Here is a 17,482-nt window from a genome sequence, read left to right on the forward strand (position 1 = left end):
ATATGCACAGCAAGTGAATACTCGATTATTTTCAGAAATATCTGTCACGTTCAGTCTTTCATTTCTCAAACATAAATTCAAGCAAAGGGAAAGAAAAACGTTCCGTCTTTCTGTAAGGCCCACAATCGATCGGGCGTAATCCAATCTAATCCCAGATTCACTTACCGTAGAGAAGGCCAAAGTAGGTCACTCGCAAACATACTCACAACACGTCTCCAAGTGGCGTCTTTTGTCTTCATGCACGTAAAGTGATGGAACGAAGACAGTGGCTGTGAGTACGCGACGGCTGCTTCAGGGGTCACCCGGCATTTCCTGATGGAATGTGAGCACCACTCCGTCCGTTGTCCCAGGTGCTCGGCCACCGTTCCTTGCACAGACGTGTGCACGCATCTCCGGTCGGCCTCTCACAATACTTCGACGCCTATCCCACCTGAAAGCAAACTTCCGACGTGTCAAGTGGACGAGGCCGCATCTTTGACTTCTTTCAGAAGAGCCTTCGAAAGGCAGGCGGGAAAAGTCACAGGTTATCTGAGGCCACCGGCTGTTGATATCAACAAACATGGAGATCAATTAAACGAAATCTCTCATGGCGTAAACACGATGAAGGAATCATTGCGCCAAGTGCTAATATTTTCAACAAGACAGAACCGTGAAGAAATAGCGTCGTCGGACGCTGAGCTCATAGAATGTTTTGCGACGTCGAGGGATTCAATTAACTCTTCTTTGAGATCTGTGGAAAGAATAATAAGCGATAAACTGAGCGGAACTCGAGACAACTTGTCGCAGAGTGCTGCTAACATTGAAGAAGTCAAGGCTGAATTGAAGGAAAAGGCTAAAGAAACTTTGGAACCGGTCGCCAATGTGCGTCCACAGACTGCAGTGCAAGTGGCTCAGTGCGAGTTTTTTGTAAGCGGCGTCAAATCTCTTAAAGACCGAGCGATGAAGGTTAGCTGAGTATGACAGCGAGAAGGTCCACCCTCGCGGCTACTGCATTTCTCCAGGAGTGCGGATGAAGAGACCCTGTGGAATGCAGTACCTAGACTTCAAGTAAACCCTGCACAAGGTTGACATGGACTACATTGTTCACAGGTCATTAGTGCACAAGATCAGGATAAGCGTAATTCATCCGAGAGGAAGAGCAAAGGAATTCCTGGTAGTTAAACCACATCGATATGGCCTGGAGAATCAAAAGCCAAAAAGATCAAGCAACACTAGTGGTTTTATTATCCTAGTCTTTGCCTCACAGTTGTCAATCATGATGGCTGCGTAGATCATAACCAGCTTCGGATCAAGTGGAAGCTGCTGTCTTGGGTCACACTTGAAAGCGGACAGCGGGCGATCGCTTGCCATTTCGTGTCTGAACACGCTTGTACTCTCCATTTCTTTCTTGAATTATTTAGGGATTAACTTTGCATTAAGTATCTCTAAACATTGGTGTGAAGGTTTCTGTCACAACAGCTTCGATCAACACCGGTGCAAAAAAGAAGCTTCACACTTTACTTTTTTCTTGACGGTAATTAAGATAACCGCCACCACGACATGTCAAGCACATATGACTAAATAAACAAATCTTCTTTTCCCTCTTGCTGCGAAGGTTGTGGGCTTCTTGAAACAGTTAGCCACACCTTACTGCGTCCATTTCTATAATTCTTTTGTTTCGGAAAAAAAAATGCCGCCTTTAATTTGCCATGTAAGTACAAAGTTCACGTTTTAGTTCCATAAATGCATATGGGCTGCGTCGACACAGTAATAGAAACACTGCAATGCTAAGCAACAGCAAAATTAAAGGCAAGCATCACGCTTATATTCATTTAACGTGTTTTTTGAGAGAGCACAACTGAGAATGAGCAAAACTTTGCCAAAATTACCACAGCCTCATTTCAGCTTTTATATCAGTTGAATGCTTGAGCTTTTCCTCCCCACGCGGATAAAAAAAAAAAAAACTGCTGAGGCTGAAAGTCGCTTGAACCTAATTATACGAACGAAAGCTCTGTTAAATATCTTCAGCACTCTCTCATATAAAATGAGAAGGGTCAAGGGTTAAGGTCAAATGTTAAGCTCAGGGAACAAATCGTCATTGTCGTATGGTAACGTCGTCGTACAACTATTTTATAACATGCTTTCTTTCGCGGAGACTTCAAAAGACAGAGTTTAAACTTCAACAGTTTTAAACAGTTATAAGAGCGAAACCTGTACGAATTGACTTCTCGTGCGAAAAAGTCAACTGGTCATGGAAGTCTCGCCTAAAACTTCATAGTAACGTATCTGCCGCGGCAACTTTGTTGCCTTCACATACCACGTTCTTTCCCTCCGTAGTTTTCACGTCTTACAAGACGCCAAATTTTTTGATGCTACTCTAGGTGGTCTTCATTTTCCAATGGAACTACTATTGGCCAGCTTGCACTGATTACGGAGAACGTAGTAGTTTAATTGACCATGAAGAAAGATAGTTTGCGAAGGAATGGCAGCCTTCTATAAATTTCCTCTCTACGGCATTCTAGCATAGCGGTCGCGGGAACGCCTGTCACAAATACCACCAACGCAATCCATATACGCATTACAGACGTCTAAAATTTTTCTCTTACGTTCAAAAACATTGCCCACTCCCCTTCCCATTCACCTGGTAACACCAGTGCGCCCGTTGCACCGCCTAGTGTGTGACCTTTCAACTTCTACGAGAGTTTCGCAGTCAGTTTTTTCAAGTCACCATAGCTGCATGTCATCGCAAGGGAACGGCGCTATACTTCGTCCTGTGGCATTCCGCTGCCCCGCTACACTTGAGGTGAGAGTCAGTCCATGCGATTGTCGCCTTGACGACCGCCGCATAGAAGATAAGACCTTGCTCTGAAGGGGGCGGAACAAGCAGTTCCTGATGCGATCGGCACGGCTAACGTACGCAGTGAAACATGCCTCCCGCGAGCCGGCAGTACACGCTGGTCGGATTCGCCCCAGAGCTTGACTGGAGGCCCCTGACCTTCCTGAAGCCTATTCCAGCCAGTCGAGTATGCAGCGCCTGCGGACTGGTGCGCAAGAGGACCGCGTTGCTGCCCTGCATGCACGTGCTGTGCGAGTGCTGCTACGAACAGTGCGGCCAGGACGGCTTCAACGACTGTCCTCTGGACGGCAACCACTACGAAAAGGAGGACGTTGCTCTGTTCCACTGCACTGCCGATGACCTGCTGAAAAGAGAGGTAAACAACAATAGCCTTCTTACTGTTTCGTTTCGTTTGCGCCTTGCGATTTGCCGCACAGTGTTTCCCGCGTGCCTGCACATTCCACAGGCGTTGGAAGAGAGAATTAAACTGTATTGCTAAGAAAGAGCCCTGTAAAATATTCCTATAGTTGAATAGCCTGTTTATCAGCCTAATGATGCGCTGGGCCTGAATGGCGTCCGTAAAATAAAGCCACCGCTGTGGCTGAGAGTTTAAGGCAATGCGCCGCAGGCCCGAGCAACGCGGGTTCGATCGATCCCAGCCGCCGCAATCGAATTTCGAAGGAGGCGAAATTCCAGAGGCCCGTGTGCTGTGTGATGTCAGTGCACGTTAATGAAGGCCAGGGGGTCGAAATTCCCGCAGTCCTGCACTATTGCGTAAATCATACATAGCCTGAGTCGCTTTGGACGTGAAACCCCCGTAAACCATAAATGTAAATAATGATGCCGCCCACAGCCTAAAACTTCACAATCCGAGGCATCCTATGCAGTATCTTAGCTGGAAAAATATATATGCCTCTATGCCAACTGCAGGGTCGTACAAAGCTGAAGATGTTCTGCGAGATATGTTGCCCGTAAAAGGCTTGATCTGGTAAGAGGAAGACTTCTCAGTATTCAGTGCTTGCGAGTAAGGGAGATGTTACGCGTGGTGCATTGGTGAGCTCCGAGAGAAACCTAATGGTATCGAACTTTTCGACGTAAACTCGGACATCTCGATGATCATTTAAGCGTGGAACTACGGTTTTGGATGAGGCTGCGCTTCGTACATTAAGCTCAGAGATGGTGCTAGCGTGCTGCAAAAAGGGGCGTAATTTGTCAATAAGATGTCTACAAGCTAAAGCTCGCGTCACCTACTGTTTCTACTCCGCCGAGACATACCATACCGAGCTTTCAGAGAAACATCCCCTTTTTACCAGTTCACCTCTCCACGGCGAGAAGAAAGTTACTCAATAAATTTTCCATTATTTTATCACGTTTCCAACGGAATCAGATAGCCGAAAGCGTAGCCTTAGTTATCTCCCACAGCTGGCTGCGTTTAGCCTTTCCTTGGTTAGCATGTGATTAAATGTAGTGCGGAGCCTTGGGTTTCAATCAAGTGCGGCAGACGTCTTCCTGCGTCTACCTTCGCCCGATTTGCAAAGCAGGGAATCTTGCTTTTGTTGTACTGAAAAATCGGCTTTCGCATTCAAAGTACCCATGCCATTCTACCGCGGATGCCTGAAGCAGCCGCTATGAAGTCGTCCCACAGCGCCTCGATGCACACTAGAATGCTGTGCAGCAGCGAAGCCAAATATATCATTGGCAGGCCGTCGTATCTTTCGCTGAACAATACAGTGTGACCTCCAACCTGTTTTCCGGGCTGCTCGGTGATAAGCTACGTGCCTTTCTGGAACAAGGTTTATCAGTTCACAGTACCACTCTCATACCTTCAAAAAGTTGCAATGAATAGTGAGGCAAACAGTTTTTAATCTGTTTGACACCAATTTCTTGGTCATGATTTTCCTACGACAAACTGAGCAAGGCGCACGATAAATGTTCACTGTACTCAGAAAATTGAAAATGTGATTGTCTTCCTATATGTTTGTCACGAGCAGCGTTTAATTTCTGAAAATCAATTCAAGGGCGAAGAATGAAAAATATCCGTAGCCGTCAAAGCTCCACAGCCGAGTGGCTGTTTCCAATACACTTACTCTATAGAGAATGTAAGAAGTACCTCCCTCGCCATATAATCACAGCAACTCTCCAAGTGACTTTTTGTGCCTATTCAGGTCAACTGCTGGAACGAAGGCAGTGGCTGCGAGTACGCGACCACAGCTTCAGGGATCTCCCAGCATTTCCTGCTGGAATGCGAACACCACTCCGTCCGTTGTCCGAAGTGCTCGGCCACCGTTCTTTGCAGAGACGTGTGCACGCATCTCTGGTGGGGCTCTTGCAACACTTCGACGCCTGTCGCATCCGAAAGCCAAGTTCCGGTGTCTCAAGTCGATGAGGCAGCATCTTCTTTGAGAGGAACATTCGAAGGGCAGGGGGGTGAAATCACAGCATATCCGAAGCCAATAGCTGTTGATACCAGTACGAATGGGGACCGATTAAGCGAAATCTCTTATGGCATAAACACACTAAAGGAGACACTGCGTCAAGAACTAACGTATTTATTAGGACAGAACCACGAAGAAATAACATCGTCCAACGCCGAAATAAAACAATGTTTTGCGACATGTAGCGATACAGTTAAAACCTGTTTGAGAAGTCTAAAGAGTTTAGAAAAAAAACTGAACGATGAAGTGGGCGCAACTGGAATAGACTTGTCGCAGATTGCAGCTAGCATTGAACAAGTCAAGACTGAATTGAAGGAAAGAGACCAAAAATCATTGCAACTCGTCACCAGTGCGCGTAGAGTGAGTGCACTACAACTGACGCACTGCGAGTTTTTTGTCAGAGGCGCCAAGTCGCTTCAACAAGAGGCGCTGAAGAACGGCAGGGCTGAGTATGACAGCGAGAGGGTGTACCTACGCGGCTACTGCATGTCTCCTGGAGCCAGGTTCATGAGTGACTCGACATCTTTACTGCTATTTGTCAAGTACACCCTGCACAAGGGCGACATGGACGACGACGTCCAATGGCCGTTCAAGCACAAGATCATGGTGAGCTTAATGCATCCGAGTGGAAGGGGAGAGCGTGTGCCGGTATTTAGGCCAACTCCAGATGACCCAGGTAATCAAAAGCCAACAACATCAAGTCGTCAGGCTGTTTACTCTGCTACATATTTTTACTTCAAAGATCTCATCCGTGATTTGTTTGTTGATAATGACCAGCTTCGAATAAATTTTACACTGCTGCCTTCAGTCGGACTGGAGCGCTGACATGGGCCACCGCTTAGAATTTCCTGCCCTTCATTTCTTAATTTTTTAGCTATTAACTATACCTTCAGTAGAAATTAATCGAAAAACACGTGCATGATGGTTTTTTCCTGAACAGCTTCGATTAACAACGGAGCACAAAAATAGCTTCTAATTTTGATTTATTTGTGACGATCATATGACTCTCAATGCAGTATGTGAAATAAAAGTTACTAAATCAAGAAATGCTGTTTTCGCTCTCGCAGAGAGTGTGTTTTTCTTAAGCAGCTTGGTAAAACGTTAGCACCCGCCTGTCGCATCTGTTACTGATTATTTCATTCCTTGTTCGAAAAAAAAAACGGCAACCTTAATTTGCGATGTAAGGCTCAGATCCAATATTCATTTCGTTTTCATCAGAACATCACGGTCGCGATTTTATCAATCTTATTATCATGTAGTTGAACATTAGGGAATCGCGGATTTTTTACACCGTGAATAGAAATACCTCAGAGTTACGTAATAGCAAAAATAAAAGCAAAGAACGCGTTCTAACGCAAGAAAATTTAATTTTTGATGTAGGAACAAATTGTCCAGCTTCGGCATCAGAGACCGTTGCAGGTTTCAGCTAAATTAACGATTGGTCGCGAGAGGTTGCTCTCGCAACCCCGACTGGCAGCAGCACCTGCCAATCGGAGGGAAGTGGCGCATCGCGTAACCTCTGCGCCACTGCGCCATCAGTGGTATGACGAGTCCCAGTGGTGTCTGAATACACTGTAGAGAATGATCATTTCCGGAGATGGGGGCATTAACCCTGCCGTGTCATGCCCTTACAGCGGTGCTCAACTGTGTCCTCCATTTTATTTTTTTTTAATATCTGAATCTGCGCAGCTCTGCCGAGGATGGATTGGAGCCTGTCGGTATGCAGATGCGTGTAAGGTAGTGGAGCAATGCCTCAAAACGCACGACACCTCTGCTTAATCAAAAGGTACCACAATATCACTACGCCCCTGGCTGGCGTAGGTAATAATTTATTCTCTTGAATAGGTAATGCATGCTATAGCTGTGGCGTCCATGTCATGGGTCATGACACTCTTCGATTAAAACCGAACTTCGAAAATTGAATTCGGCGTACCTTTTTCGGTTTAAACCGAAAAGTCCGAACCCTAAGTATAACGCTGCCAATCACGTATTGAATGAAAGAGGCGTGGGCGTTCACCATGTCTAAACTCCTTTTTACATGCACCCGATAGCGTCGGGCCGAGTCGGGAGTCGGTTTGAGCAAGGCCACCCCGCCAGCACGACGAGTTCTTGTTTACATGAACTTGAATTTAGCGAGTCGATGCAGTTTCGACTGCAGCAGCAAGCGCCGAACAGCCCAATGGGAGAGGGCAGTGCTTGCCTCCGAGACAGCGGTGGTGCCGTCACGCCTCCGCTCTCTCGGAGGCGTGACGGCGCAAGTGAAACACAGTTTCGCATTTATCATCCAAAAAGTGCAAATTCGTTTTTGAACATTCGTTTTTCAGCAAATGAAATGGCGCAGTAATTGCCTCGTATATCTCGGTGGACATGCGAACCGCGAAGTAAGGTAAGGGAGGAAGGTGCGAGTGAAAGATGAAAGAGAGAAAGAGGTGCTGTAGTGGAGGGCTGCGGACTAATTTCGACCACCTGGGGATCTTTAACGTGCACTGACACCACACACCGCACCGGCGCCTTTCGCCTCCATCGAAACGCGGCCGCCGTGGCCGGGATCGAACCCGCGAATTTCGTCTCAGTAGCCGAGCACACTAGCACTTAGCCATCGCAGCGGGTCAGATTTATCATATCCCCTCCCACTAACACGACTCTTCGACTCGACATGGCTAAAGAACATTGAGACAGCATCGACTTGAGTCAACCTACCCCTTGTAGCGAAGTTGACTGAACGCGACCCCCAACTCCCAGCCCTGCGTGCGTTTACATGAACCCAATAACCGGCTTTCGACCCGATGACTCGACTACTCAACTTGGCCCTGTCAGGTAAATGACGCCATCACAGCCTGCGTCAGCACATTTTCTGGGAACATGGAAAGCGCGCGTCGTGAACGGCCATAAGTGATAGGCACGCCATCTACAGTTAGTCAAGACGAAGCTTTCAAGGAGCTGTCGCACAGACAAAGCAAAATAGGATGCGAAAGCAGTGAACTCGCGCATTTTAAACCTGTTTGTTTCTTTTTTTATCATCGCGCAGCTCGGCGAACTGAGCGGCGGCCATTTACATGAGCAGGGTCAAAGCGCCTGTTTCCTTCGTTTAAAACACGCTTCCAAAAAAAGTAAGAAATCTAAGTTGTTTGTTTTGTAACACCCTCTAAAACTTAACGAAAAGCGCCTGACCCTAAAGTGAACATAAGAAACTTTTTGTATAAAATTTAGCTAATTAACCAGAATTTAAATATACTCCGAGGAGCGCCACTCCACGGGAAGCAATACTTTTGTGACGGAACAGCGCAGAACAACGGCACGGGAGAGGAGAAAACCGCTGCTTCTGTCCCGTCTTTTTGCGCAGTTCCAACTCAAGTGAATAACAAACACACCCAAGGTGCGGTCATGGGAAGCAATGCATCGGCGATTTCACCCACCTCCGGTGCAACACTTTTCTTAATCCCTGGTTCAAGTTACGTGAAACACCCCGTATGCGTGCATAAGCAGGGATCAAACCTCAGTTCAAAAAAAAAGGTGATTTTAATCTTATGATCATCACATCTGAACTGCCCTATAACTGTATACGCATAACATTTCAATATTCCGCGACATTTCCGGCACGAAGACCTTGACTCATTAATTCACATCAGTTGAAAACGTGAATGTAAAGACTTTTTTATTCGCTAAGAAAACAGTAATTACATATTACCCGCCGCTGTGGTTCAGTGGTTATTACTCTCGGCTGCTGACCCGAAAGACACGGGTTCAATCCCGTCCGCAGCTGTCGAATTTCGATGGAGGCGAAATTCTTGAGGTCCGTGTACTGTGCGATGTAAGACCACGTTAAAGAACCCCAGGTGGTCGATTGTTCCGGAGCCCTTCACTGCGGCGTCCCTCATAGCCTGAAGTGCTTTGGGATGTTAAACACCCATAAAGCCAAACCAAGTAATAACATATTAAATTATTGGAGCTAATATTTATATATATTGCTGTCTCATGACCAAAAAACCATGTGCTAGTACGGAGGCATATACCGCAATTCTAGTGCAAAATTCAAATCAGCTCTATCATCTGTGAATTCAGCATTGCGACCACAAATTTCGGACTATTTCGCATTAGGGCTAACTTTAGCAATTTATCTTTTCGCGGGCCTCCTGGTTCTCCGGAAGCTTATATTTTGGCCTTGCGTTGATAAGTTGAAGAAGAGCGGTACTTGAAGTATGGTAGCAATTAAAGTTGATATGAGGGCAGAAATTAACAATTATCTACATTTTTGGGCTGTGCATCATGTATGAAACGTCACCCGTTAAGGGTAAACAGGGAGGAAAAAGCAATGCCTCGTACGACATGCGCAGCCAGCCGACTGGCCGTTTCACACCAGAGGGAAAGTAGGAGCGCGTGGCCGCCGATAGCAGAGCACATGCGCAGTGAGGTCGGCCGCCATGCGCACTGTGCCTCGCATTCTCGTCGGTTGTCGGCGACAGCGCTTCTCGAACCAGGGCGGCCACGCGCTCCCAGTTTGGCACCAAGCGCGAAACAACCTTGCACATCGTAAACAATGCCTCCTGCGAGCCAGCAGTACACCCTGGTTGGGTTCTCTCCGGAGCTTGACTGGAGGCCCCCGACCTTCCTGAAGCCTATTCCAGCCAACCGAGTATGCAGCGCCTGCGGGCTGGTCCGATAGGGAACCGCGTTGCTTCCCTGCATGCACGCGCTGTGCGAGTGCTGCTACGAACAGTGCGGCCAGAACGGCTCACACCAGTGTCCTCTGGACGGATGCGGGTACGAGAAGGATGACGTCACCCTCATAGAATTCCCTGCTGACAACATGCTTAGGAGAAAGGTAGGCGACAATTTAAGATCTTCTGGTGCCTTCCCCCCTTTTTTTTTGTTTCTTTTCGCTTGTTGCTTCCCGTGAGGAGGGTTTCAAACAAGTCTGCACATTTCCCATCCAGCGGAGGAAAGAACGGCAGTGGAATTGGAAGAAAGAGCCCTGCAAAATATTGCCCTTGTTCCATAGCCCGCATTTCTCTCTCTAGTATAGGAATTGCATCTGTAAAATTATTAGGCTGTCATCCGCTTATAAATTCCACCTGCTACGCATTTTACGTAGTATCTTTGTTTGGAAAACATTAGATTCTCTCTGCACAAATCGTTTCCGCTTGAAAGCTCAAACATGAATACGGTGAGAGGAAACTTCTCAGCCAACATTGCTTTCGAGTGCTAGAGACAGTGCGTGCTGCATTGGTAAGCACCGAAGCAAACCAGTCGGCCGTGAAACTTTCGTCGTAAAGTGCTGGCATTCCTATAGTCATTGAAACTCAGCATTCAGGCTTTGGCAGAGGCCGTGCCTAGAACGTCTACTTGGGAGATGATGCTAGTGTGCTTCAAGAAGAACTATCATTCGGCGAAACATCGCTTTTTTTATCAGTACCCAATTATCAGTCCCCAGTAACAGTTACGTCGGTTGCTTGAACACGATGTGTCAGTTCATTTAGCGTCCCTTCGTTTTAAAGATGTTTTACGAATCGTTAGGAAAACAACGTGCAATTTTTTTCACATTTGAATGCCTTTATTTATGATTTACATCCAACATGCCGAGCGAGGTGTACTAATCAAGTTTAGTATACACACCAAATAGAAAACGTGGTCGTTCGTGCTAATGGCCTTTAACGTGCAGTGTTCAATTTCTCAAAATAAATTCAATTACGAAGAATCAAAAATTTTACGTCTCCATAAAAGGCCCACCGCCGAACAGTTATAATCCAATCTCATTTCTGATTCACCTCACAGTGGGAACGTTGTGAGTCTTTTCCAATATATTCGGAAGCGACCAAGTGACTTCTTTTGTCCTCTCGTAGGTCAACTACTGGAAAGAAAGCTAGTGGGTATTAGTATGTGACGGCTGCTTCAGGGATCTCCCAGCATTTCCTTCTGGAATGTGAACACCACTCCGTCCGATGTCCCAAGTGCTCTGCCAACGTTCTTTGCAGAGATGTGTGCACGCATCTCCGGTCCGCCTCTTGCAACACTTCGACGCCTGTCGCATCCGAAAGCCAAGTTCCAGAGGTTCACCTGGATGAAGAAGCATCTTTGACTTCTTTCAAAGGGACATTTGAAAGTCATACGGAAAGGCAGGCGGCTGAAATCACAACTTGTCTGAGCTCAATGGCTGTTGACATCGGCAAACATGGGGACAGATTAAGCTAAATCTCTCATGACATAAACACACTAAAGAAGCCACTGCGTCAAGAACTAACGTCTATATCAAGACAGGACCACGAGGCAATGGCGTCTTCTAACGCTGAACTGAAAAAATGTTCTGCGACATGCAGCGATAAAGTAAACACTTGTTCGAAAACTGATGTCAGTGTAGAGAAAAAGTGAACGGAACTAGAGAAGATCCCTCCCAGATTGCACCCAGCATTGCACATGTGGAGGCTGAGTTGCAAGAAAGCGTTCAAAAAACATTGCAACCCGTCGCCGATGCGCGTAGAGGAACCGTTATACAAGTGACGATGTGATAGTTTCTTGTGTGAGCGGTGAAGCAGCTTCAAGACAGGGCGATGAAGGTTGGCTGGGCCGAGTAAGAATGCGAGAAGGTGTACCTTCTTGGCTACTGCATGTCTCCTGGAGTGCAGATCTCGAAAGTCCATGGAAATCTGTTTGTGAGCGTGAAGTATACCCTGCACAAGGACGACATGGACGACGTTGTCAAGTGGCCATTCTATGGCAAGATCAAGTTCAGCGTCATTCGTCCGGGAGCAGGTGTTGAGCGGGTGCTGCAAGTGAGACCAGATCAACATGACCGCGATAACCAAAAGCCAACCACATCAAGCAACCAGCCGATTCATTTTTGTGCACTTTTTATTCTCACACGTGACATCCGTGACGGGTACCTACGTGATGATCAGCTGCGGTTTAAGTTACAGCTACTGCCTTCAACAATAATTGAGAACTGACCCCTGTATTTATTTTGAATCGAAAAGCTTCATTACGCGAGGTAAAGCAGTTTTCGGGTACGCAGCACAACGACCTTGAACGATCTTCAGTCCAAGCAAGCATCTTCAGTCCAGCCAAGGTGTAGAACCCTTGACCGCTGACCTTGAGCCATGACCTCTAGCGACATTGAGTGACCTTTGGGTTGTCCGTGCTCAATTTCGTATATAATAGAAAAAAAAATGGTGCGTATTTTCTCTTTCTTTCAAAACATCAACTTAACGTGCCGCTTTGAAAAAATTACCTGCCGCTTAACTACCACTGAACCTGGTTAGAGAGCGACAGCTGCGGCGTATCCGGAAACAAGACGCGGCTTGGCGTCTGTAATGTTGAGTGCGTTCCGCACACTGGATAGGCAGCGCGCCCACTCAAACCAACCCCAAAAACCTGGCAGGTGGCAGTTAGGTTGGTCATCCAATGAACACTGCGGCCTATTCTACCGCTCTCTACCGACGAATCAAAAGGGAAAATGTCGAGTGGTGCGATACCATGGTGGACATCATATGATTAGGCCTAAAGCCAAACTTGACCTCTGGCTTATGTGAAGGTCAACCGGCAACGGACGGCGAAATCGGCCTTATCTAACGTAGAGAAGGTCTCGCTTCAAAAAGGGGAATAAAATGGAAGTGAGCCGCTTAAAAAAGATCCCCAGGTGGTCGAAATTATTCGGGAGCCCTCCACTACGGCACAACTTTGCAACTGAAAGTTGATTGTTGGGAAAGGAAATGGCGCAGTATCTAACATCTGGCTGACACTTGAACCGCGCCGTAAAGGAAGCGATAAAGGGGGGAGTGGAAGAAGAAAGGAATACAGAGGTGCTGTAGTGGAAGGCTCCGGAAAAATTTCGTCCACCTGGGGATCTTCAACGTTCACTGACACCGCACAGCACACGGGCGCCTTTGCGTCTCGCCTCCATCGCCTCCATCCAGCGCTCGGGTTCGAACCCGGGTAATCTAGCTCAGTAGGCGAGCGCCCTAGCCACTGAGCCACCACGGCGCTCCAATTCCGTGTGCTGTGCGATGTCAGTGCACGTTAAAGATCCCCAGGTGGTCGAAATTATTCCGGAGCCCTCCACTACGGCACCTCTCTCTTCCTTTCTTCTTTAACTCCCTCCTTTACCCTTCCCTTACGGCGCGATTCAGGTGTCCAACGATATATGAGACAGATACTGCGCCATTTTCTTTCCCCCCAAAACCAATTATTATTACTCCAATTCCTTTCACACTCCCTCTTTTAATCCCTTCACTTGCTGAGCGGTTTAGGTGCCTGCCGAGATGTGAAACAATTACTGTGCCATTTCCTTTCCTCGGAAGCCAATTTTCCTCATTTTGTTTTTACGGTTTTGAAGAAGAAAGGAAGAAAGAGGTGCCGTATTGGAGGGCTCCGGAATAATTTCCCAGGTGGTCGAAATTATTCCAGAGCCCTCCACTACGGCACCTCTCTCTTCCTTTCTTCTTTAACTACCTCCTTTACCCTTCCCCTACGTCGCGATTCAGGTGTCCAACAATATATGAGACAGATACTGCGCCATTTCCTTTCCCCCCAAAACCAATTATTATTACTCCAATTCCTTTCACACTCACTCTTTTATCCCTTCACTTGCGGAGCGGTTTAGGTGCCTGCCGAGATGTGAAACAATTACTGTGCCATTTCCTTTCCTCGGAAGCCAATTTTCCTCATTTTGTTTTTACGGTATTGAAGAAGAATGGAAGAAAGAGGTGCCGTAGTGGAGGGCTCCGGAATAATTTCCCAGGTGGTCGAAATTATTCCGGAGCCCTCCACTACGGCACCTCTTCCTTTCTTCTTCAACTCCCTCTATCCCTTCCCTTACGGCGAGGTTCAGGTGTTCAACGATATATGAGACAGATACTTCGCCATTTCCTTTCCACAAAATCCAATTATTATTATTATTATTGTCCCGTTTGGTTGCACTGTGTGCACGTGACGCGGTGGGCCGTTTGGAAAAAATATTTGCCGTTTCTTTTGTAAATTCTTCACATACAGCACTCTAACAGGAGAGAGTTGTACCAGAGAATGATGAACTCGTGAGTTTTGTTCAGTTACGCAAAACCACGCAATATTTCACGCCTCACCTGCCGCTAAAATGGGTGTTTGGTGAGAAGTCGTTGCCTTCGTAGAACGAACGTAGCATATCTGCGCAATCCATTGACCCGCGCACGCTAAATTACGATTTCTTTTATGCAGCGAGTGCACTATCTTGTGGCAACTTTCAGTTAAGTGGTTATTGTGAGCGGGAGCTGCGCCGCCGCTTGAGAGAGGGAGCATGCGCCGCGGAGCCGGGATTCGCGAGCGATTCGCTTGCATGCCCACCAGCCGCATACTACATGCCCCGCCCATAATTGGTGGAGGCGGTGCGAACCTCAAAAATTGAGAGACTGAGCACCACGAGGACAGGAAGAGCCATTCTGACCAAAGTTGGAATAAAACCGGATAGGTGTCCCGCGCAAGAGGTGGAGCTAGATAGGAAAATCAGACAAAATCTGATGACCCCCCCCCCCCCCCTGCCAAAAATTATGCACCCGGAATATAACAAAGAGAGGAAGCAAAAACGAGCCGAGGTGTTAGAAATTAGATTGGGCAAAATTTCGGAATATGAGGGGGCCAGTTGCGTTCCTTTTACCCCTTTCTCTTTGATGTCAGCCCGAAGGGGAAAGGTTGAAGTTGTTGGATGCCGACGTCTTGAGGTTCTAAACTTGCTCAGTCACATTACTCAAGGAACTTCAGGAAGTAAACTGTTTAATCACATATAAAATAGTTAAGACAGAATGGAAGGTACAACAAGGAGAACAACTATGTACATACTGATTGATCCGCAGAGTGACCAGACGAAATCAACCCCCGGTCCCACCAAAACGTCTTCTTTTAATCCCTAAAGCGGGGACACCAACCAATTAGGTCAAAACACAACCACTCATCCAATCAAGGGCCTGGGAAAGGAAAACACATACAATAAAACACATTGAAAAAGAGACAGAGGAGAGTAAAACACGCCCAATCAAAGATTGGGGAGAGGGGACAGGTCATTGTCACGAATACTAACAGTAATTGTCCTCTCGGATCACTCCATCCTCCCCCGCAGGGCGGCATGTTTACTGGCTTAAAGGGCATGCGAGGACCGCACAGATTGTCGAAAGCCGTCCCCGAGGGGCCACTTAAGGCGCCACCGCTCCCCAATTCTCCTTGACGCCCCCACGTGCACAGGAAGTGCCTGTCAGTCATATGGAGCTGATAAGCATTCACAGTGACCATGAGGAACGCATCTCGAAAACTGCCTCCTAGCCACACACTGAACGACCGCCGCCCGGGTCATGGCCTTGGGCAGCGTCGCCGCGGTAGGGATGAAAGGCGTAGCGCGTCTTCGTTGCTGCTTCTCGGAGCGGGGCTGCGTACAATGGGGCCCGGCCAAGCTGGGTCGCCTGAGCACCCCGCACTCCCCTCCGGCGTCCACACACAGGCGGATTTCCGTACGCCTTTACTTGGCGCTCCGGATGTGCCCAAGCCAGCCGCGCACGACACCTCCCTACCAAGTGTTCTGCATAACATCTTGGAATGAAGCACACACAGAACCGAACTGACCAACGTGCAGCGGGCCCGGAGCCGAAGAAGCACCCCGTGCCGCTGCCTAAGTATATGCGTTGCCAAAGCCTCAGGGTACACCTCCATAAATGACATAACTCCAGGGCCCGGGTTCCCCCACGCCTCTAGTTGGCAGCTACGAGTCGCGACATTGCATCGGCATTGGCGTTTTGCTCCCCCTTTTTGTGCTCGACCCGGATATCGAATCTCTGCAGAGCGAGTGCCCAGCGCGTTAGCCTGGCGCTGTGCCGACTACTGAGAGTCAAGTATTTGAACGGGTTATGGTCCGTTATGACCCGAATTTGTGCGCCACACAACCAGACTTCAAGTTGCCCTAACGCCCAAATGATGGCATAAGCCTCCTTCTCGATAGTCGCCCAGCGGGTCTGAGCCGGGCTAAGCTTTTTGCTCAGAAAAGCGATAGGCTGCTCGCGGCCCTCGTCATCGCACTGGGCAAGGCAGGCTCCCACCGTGTAGTCCGAAGCATTGGTTGCGAGCATGAACTCCCGACTTGGGTCAGGCGCATGAAGTGAGTATGCGCTCTTCAAGCAAGCTTTCACCTCATCAAACGCTTTCTGCGCCTCGTCATCCCATGGGACCCGCTGCGGTGTCCGCCTGTTAAACTCGTCAGTGGCAGCACGACGCGGGAATAGCCGGGGACATATTGTCGGTAATAGTTAGCTAAGCCCAGAGAGCTTCTGAGCTCCTTCGTTGTCTGGGGCCTCGGCATCTCGTCTATTGCCCTGACCTTTTCTGGATTAGCGCTGTGCTTCCCCGACCCAACCACATGGCCCAAAATTCGACTTCTCGTCTCGCGAAACCACATTTGCCTGCGTTCACGGTGAACCCGGCGGCTGAGATCGAAGCGAGCACCGCCCGAACGTGCCTCAAATGCTCCTCCCAGGTGTCTGAATAAATTGCGAGGTCATCTATGTAGGCGCATGCGTACTCGCGGAGCGGTGCTAGTACCTGTTTTATGACCCTCTGAAATGTCCAACTCGCATTTCGAAGGCCGAAGGGCATGACCTTCCATGCGTACTGCCCCACCGGAGTGACGAATGCCGTGAGGGCCTGTGCCTGCTCGTCAAGGGATATTTGCGAATAGCCTCTCAGCATGTCTATCAGGCTGATGAAGTTGGCCTTCGCTACTCGGAACAGCAGCTCGGACGGTAGGCTCATCGGGAACGCGTCTGCTCGGTTATCGCATTCAACTTCCGATAATCGCAGCACAGGCGTAGCCCCCCATCCTATTTTGCGACGCAAACCACTGGGTGAGCATGAGGGCTCTCAACGGGATATATTAGTCCCCAGTCCAGGAGCTCATCTACTTGCCTCTCCACTTCCTTCCGATACGCCATCGGGACCTTGTACGCATGGCCAGCCCGTGGCTGAGCACCCTCCTTTAGCACGATTTTGTGCGCTCCTAGCGTGCATTTGCCGGGCCTACTGCTGAAAACGTGGCCATTCTCCTCGATCAGTGCCTCTAGTTCTCGGCGCTGCGCTTCGTTCAAATGTTCGAGAGCACCCGACGGCAACGCGTCGCCTGGCGCTGAGCGCATGGGGAACGTGGGCACGTCGCCGAACTCCGCGTCGCCCTCGAATATCACCCCTACTACATTCACCCGTGCGTGGTATGCTCTGAGCTTGTTTGCGTGGA

At 48.4% G+C, this 17,482-nt stretch overlaps 3 protein-coding genes across 4 annotated transcripts in view; all 3 read left to right on the forward strand.

Moving 5' to 3' along the window:
* LOC144104382 (TNF receptor-associated factor 6-like) overlaps positions 1–17,482 on the forward strand; it is a 375,592-nt gene that overhangs the window by 167,432 nt on the left and 190,678 nt on the right. The gene's annotated exons all lie outside the window — the stretch shown is intronic.
* Positions 1–17,482, forward strand: part of LOC144104385 (TNF receptor-associated factor 3-like) — a 182,492-nt gene that overhangs the window by 149,406 nt on the left and 15,604 nt on the right. The window lies entirely within an intron of this gene.
* LOC144104386 (TNF receptor-associated factor 3-like) overlaps positions 1–17,482 on the forward strand; it is a 52,294-nt gene that overhangs the window by 28,372 nt on the left and 6,440 nt on the right. The window contains exons 2-3 of one of the 2 annotated variants that reach the window (XM_077637360.1): positions 971–3,191; positions 4,981–7,694. In XM_077637360.1, the coding sequence (XP_077493486.1) occupies positions 2,907–3,191; positions 4,981–6,075 (1,380 nt within the window). In that variant the 5' untranslated portion in view covers positions 971–2,906 and the 3' untranslated portion in view covers positions 6,076–7,694. Of the gene's footprint in view, positions 1–970; positions 3,192–4,980; positions 7,695–17,482 lie in introns of those variants that run through there. The other variant, XM_077637362.1, reaches the window with a different exon arrangement.

This window comes from Amblyomma americanum, chromosome 9 (genome assembly GCF_052857255.1).
Source record: "Amblyomma americanum isolate KBUSLIRL-KWMA chromosome 9, ASM5285725v1, whole genome shotgun sequence".
In the NCBI taxonomy this organism is placed as follows: domain Eukaryota; kingdom Metazoa; phylum Arthropoda; class Arachnida; order Ixodida; family Ixodidae; genus Amblyomma; species Amblyomma americanum.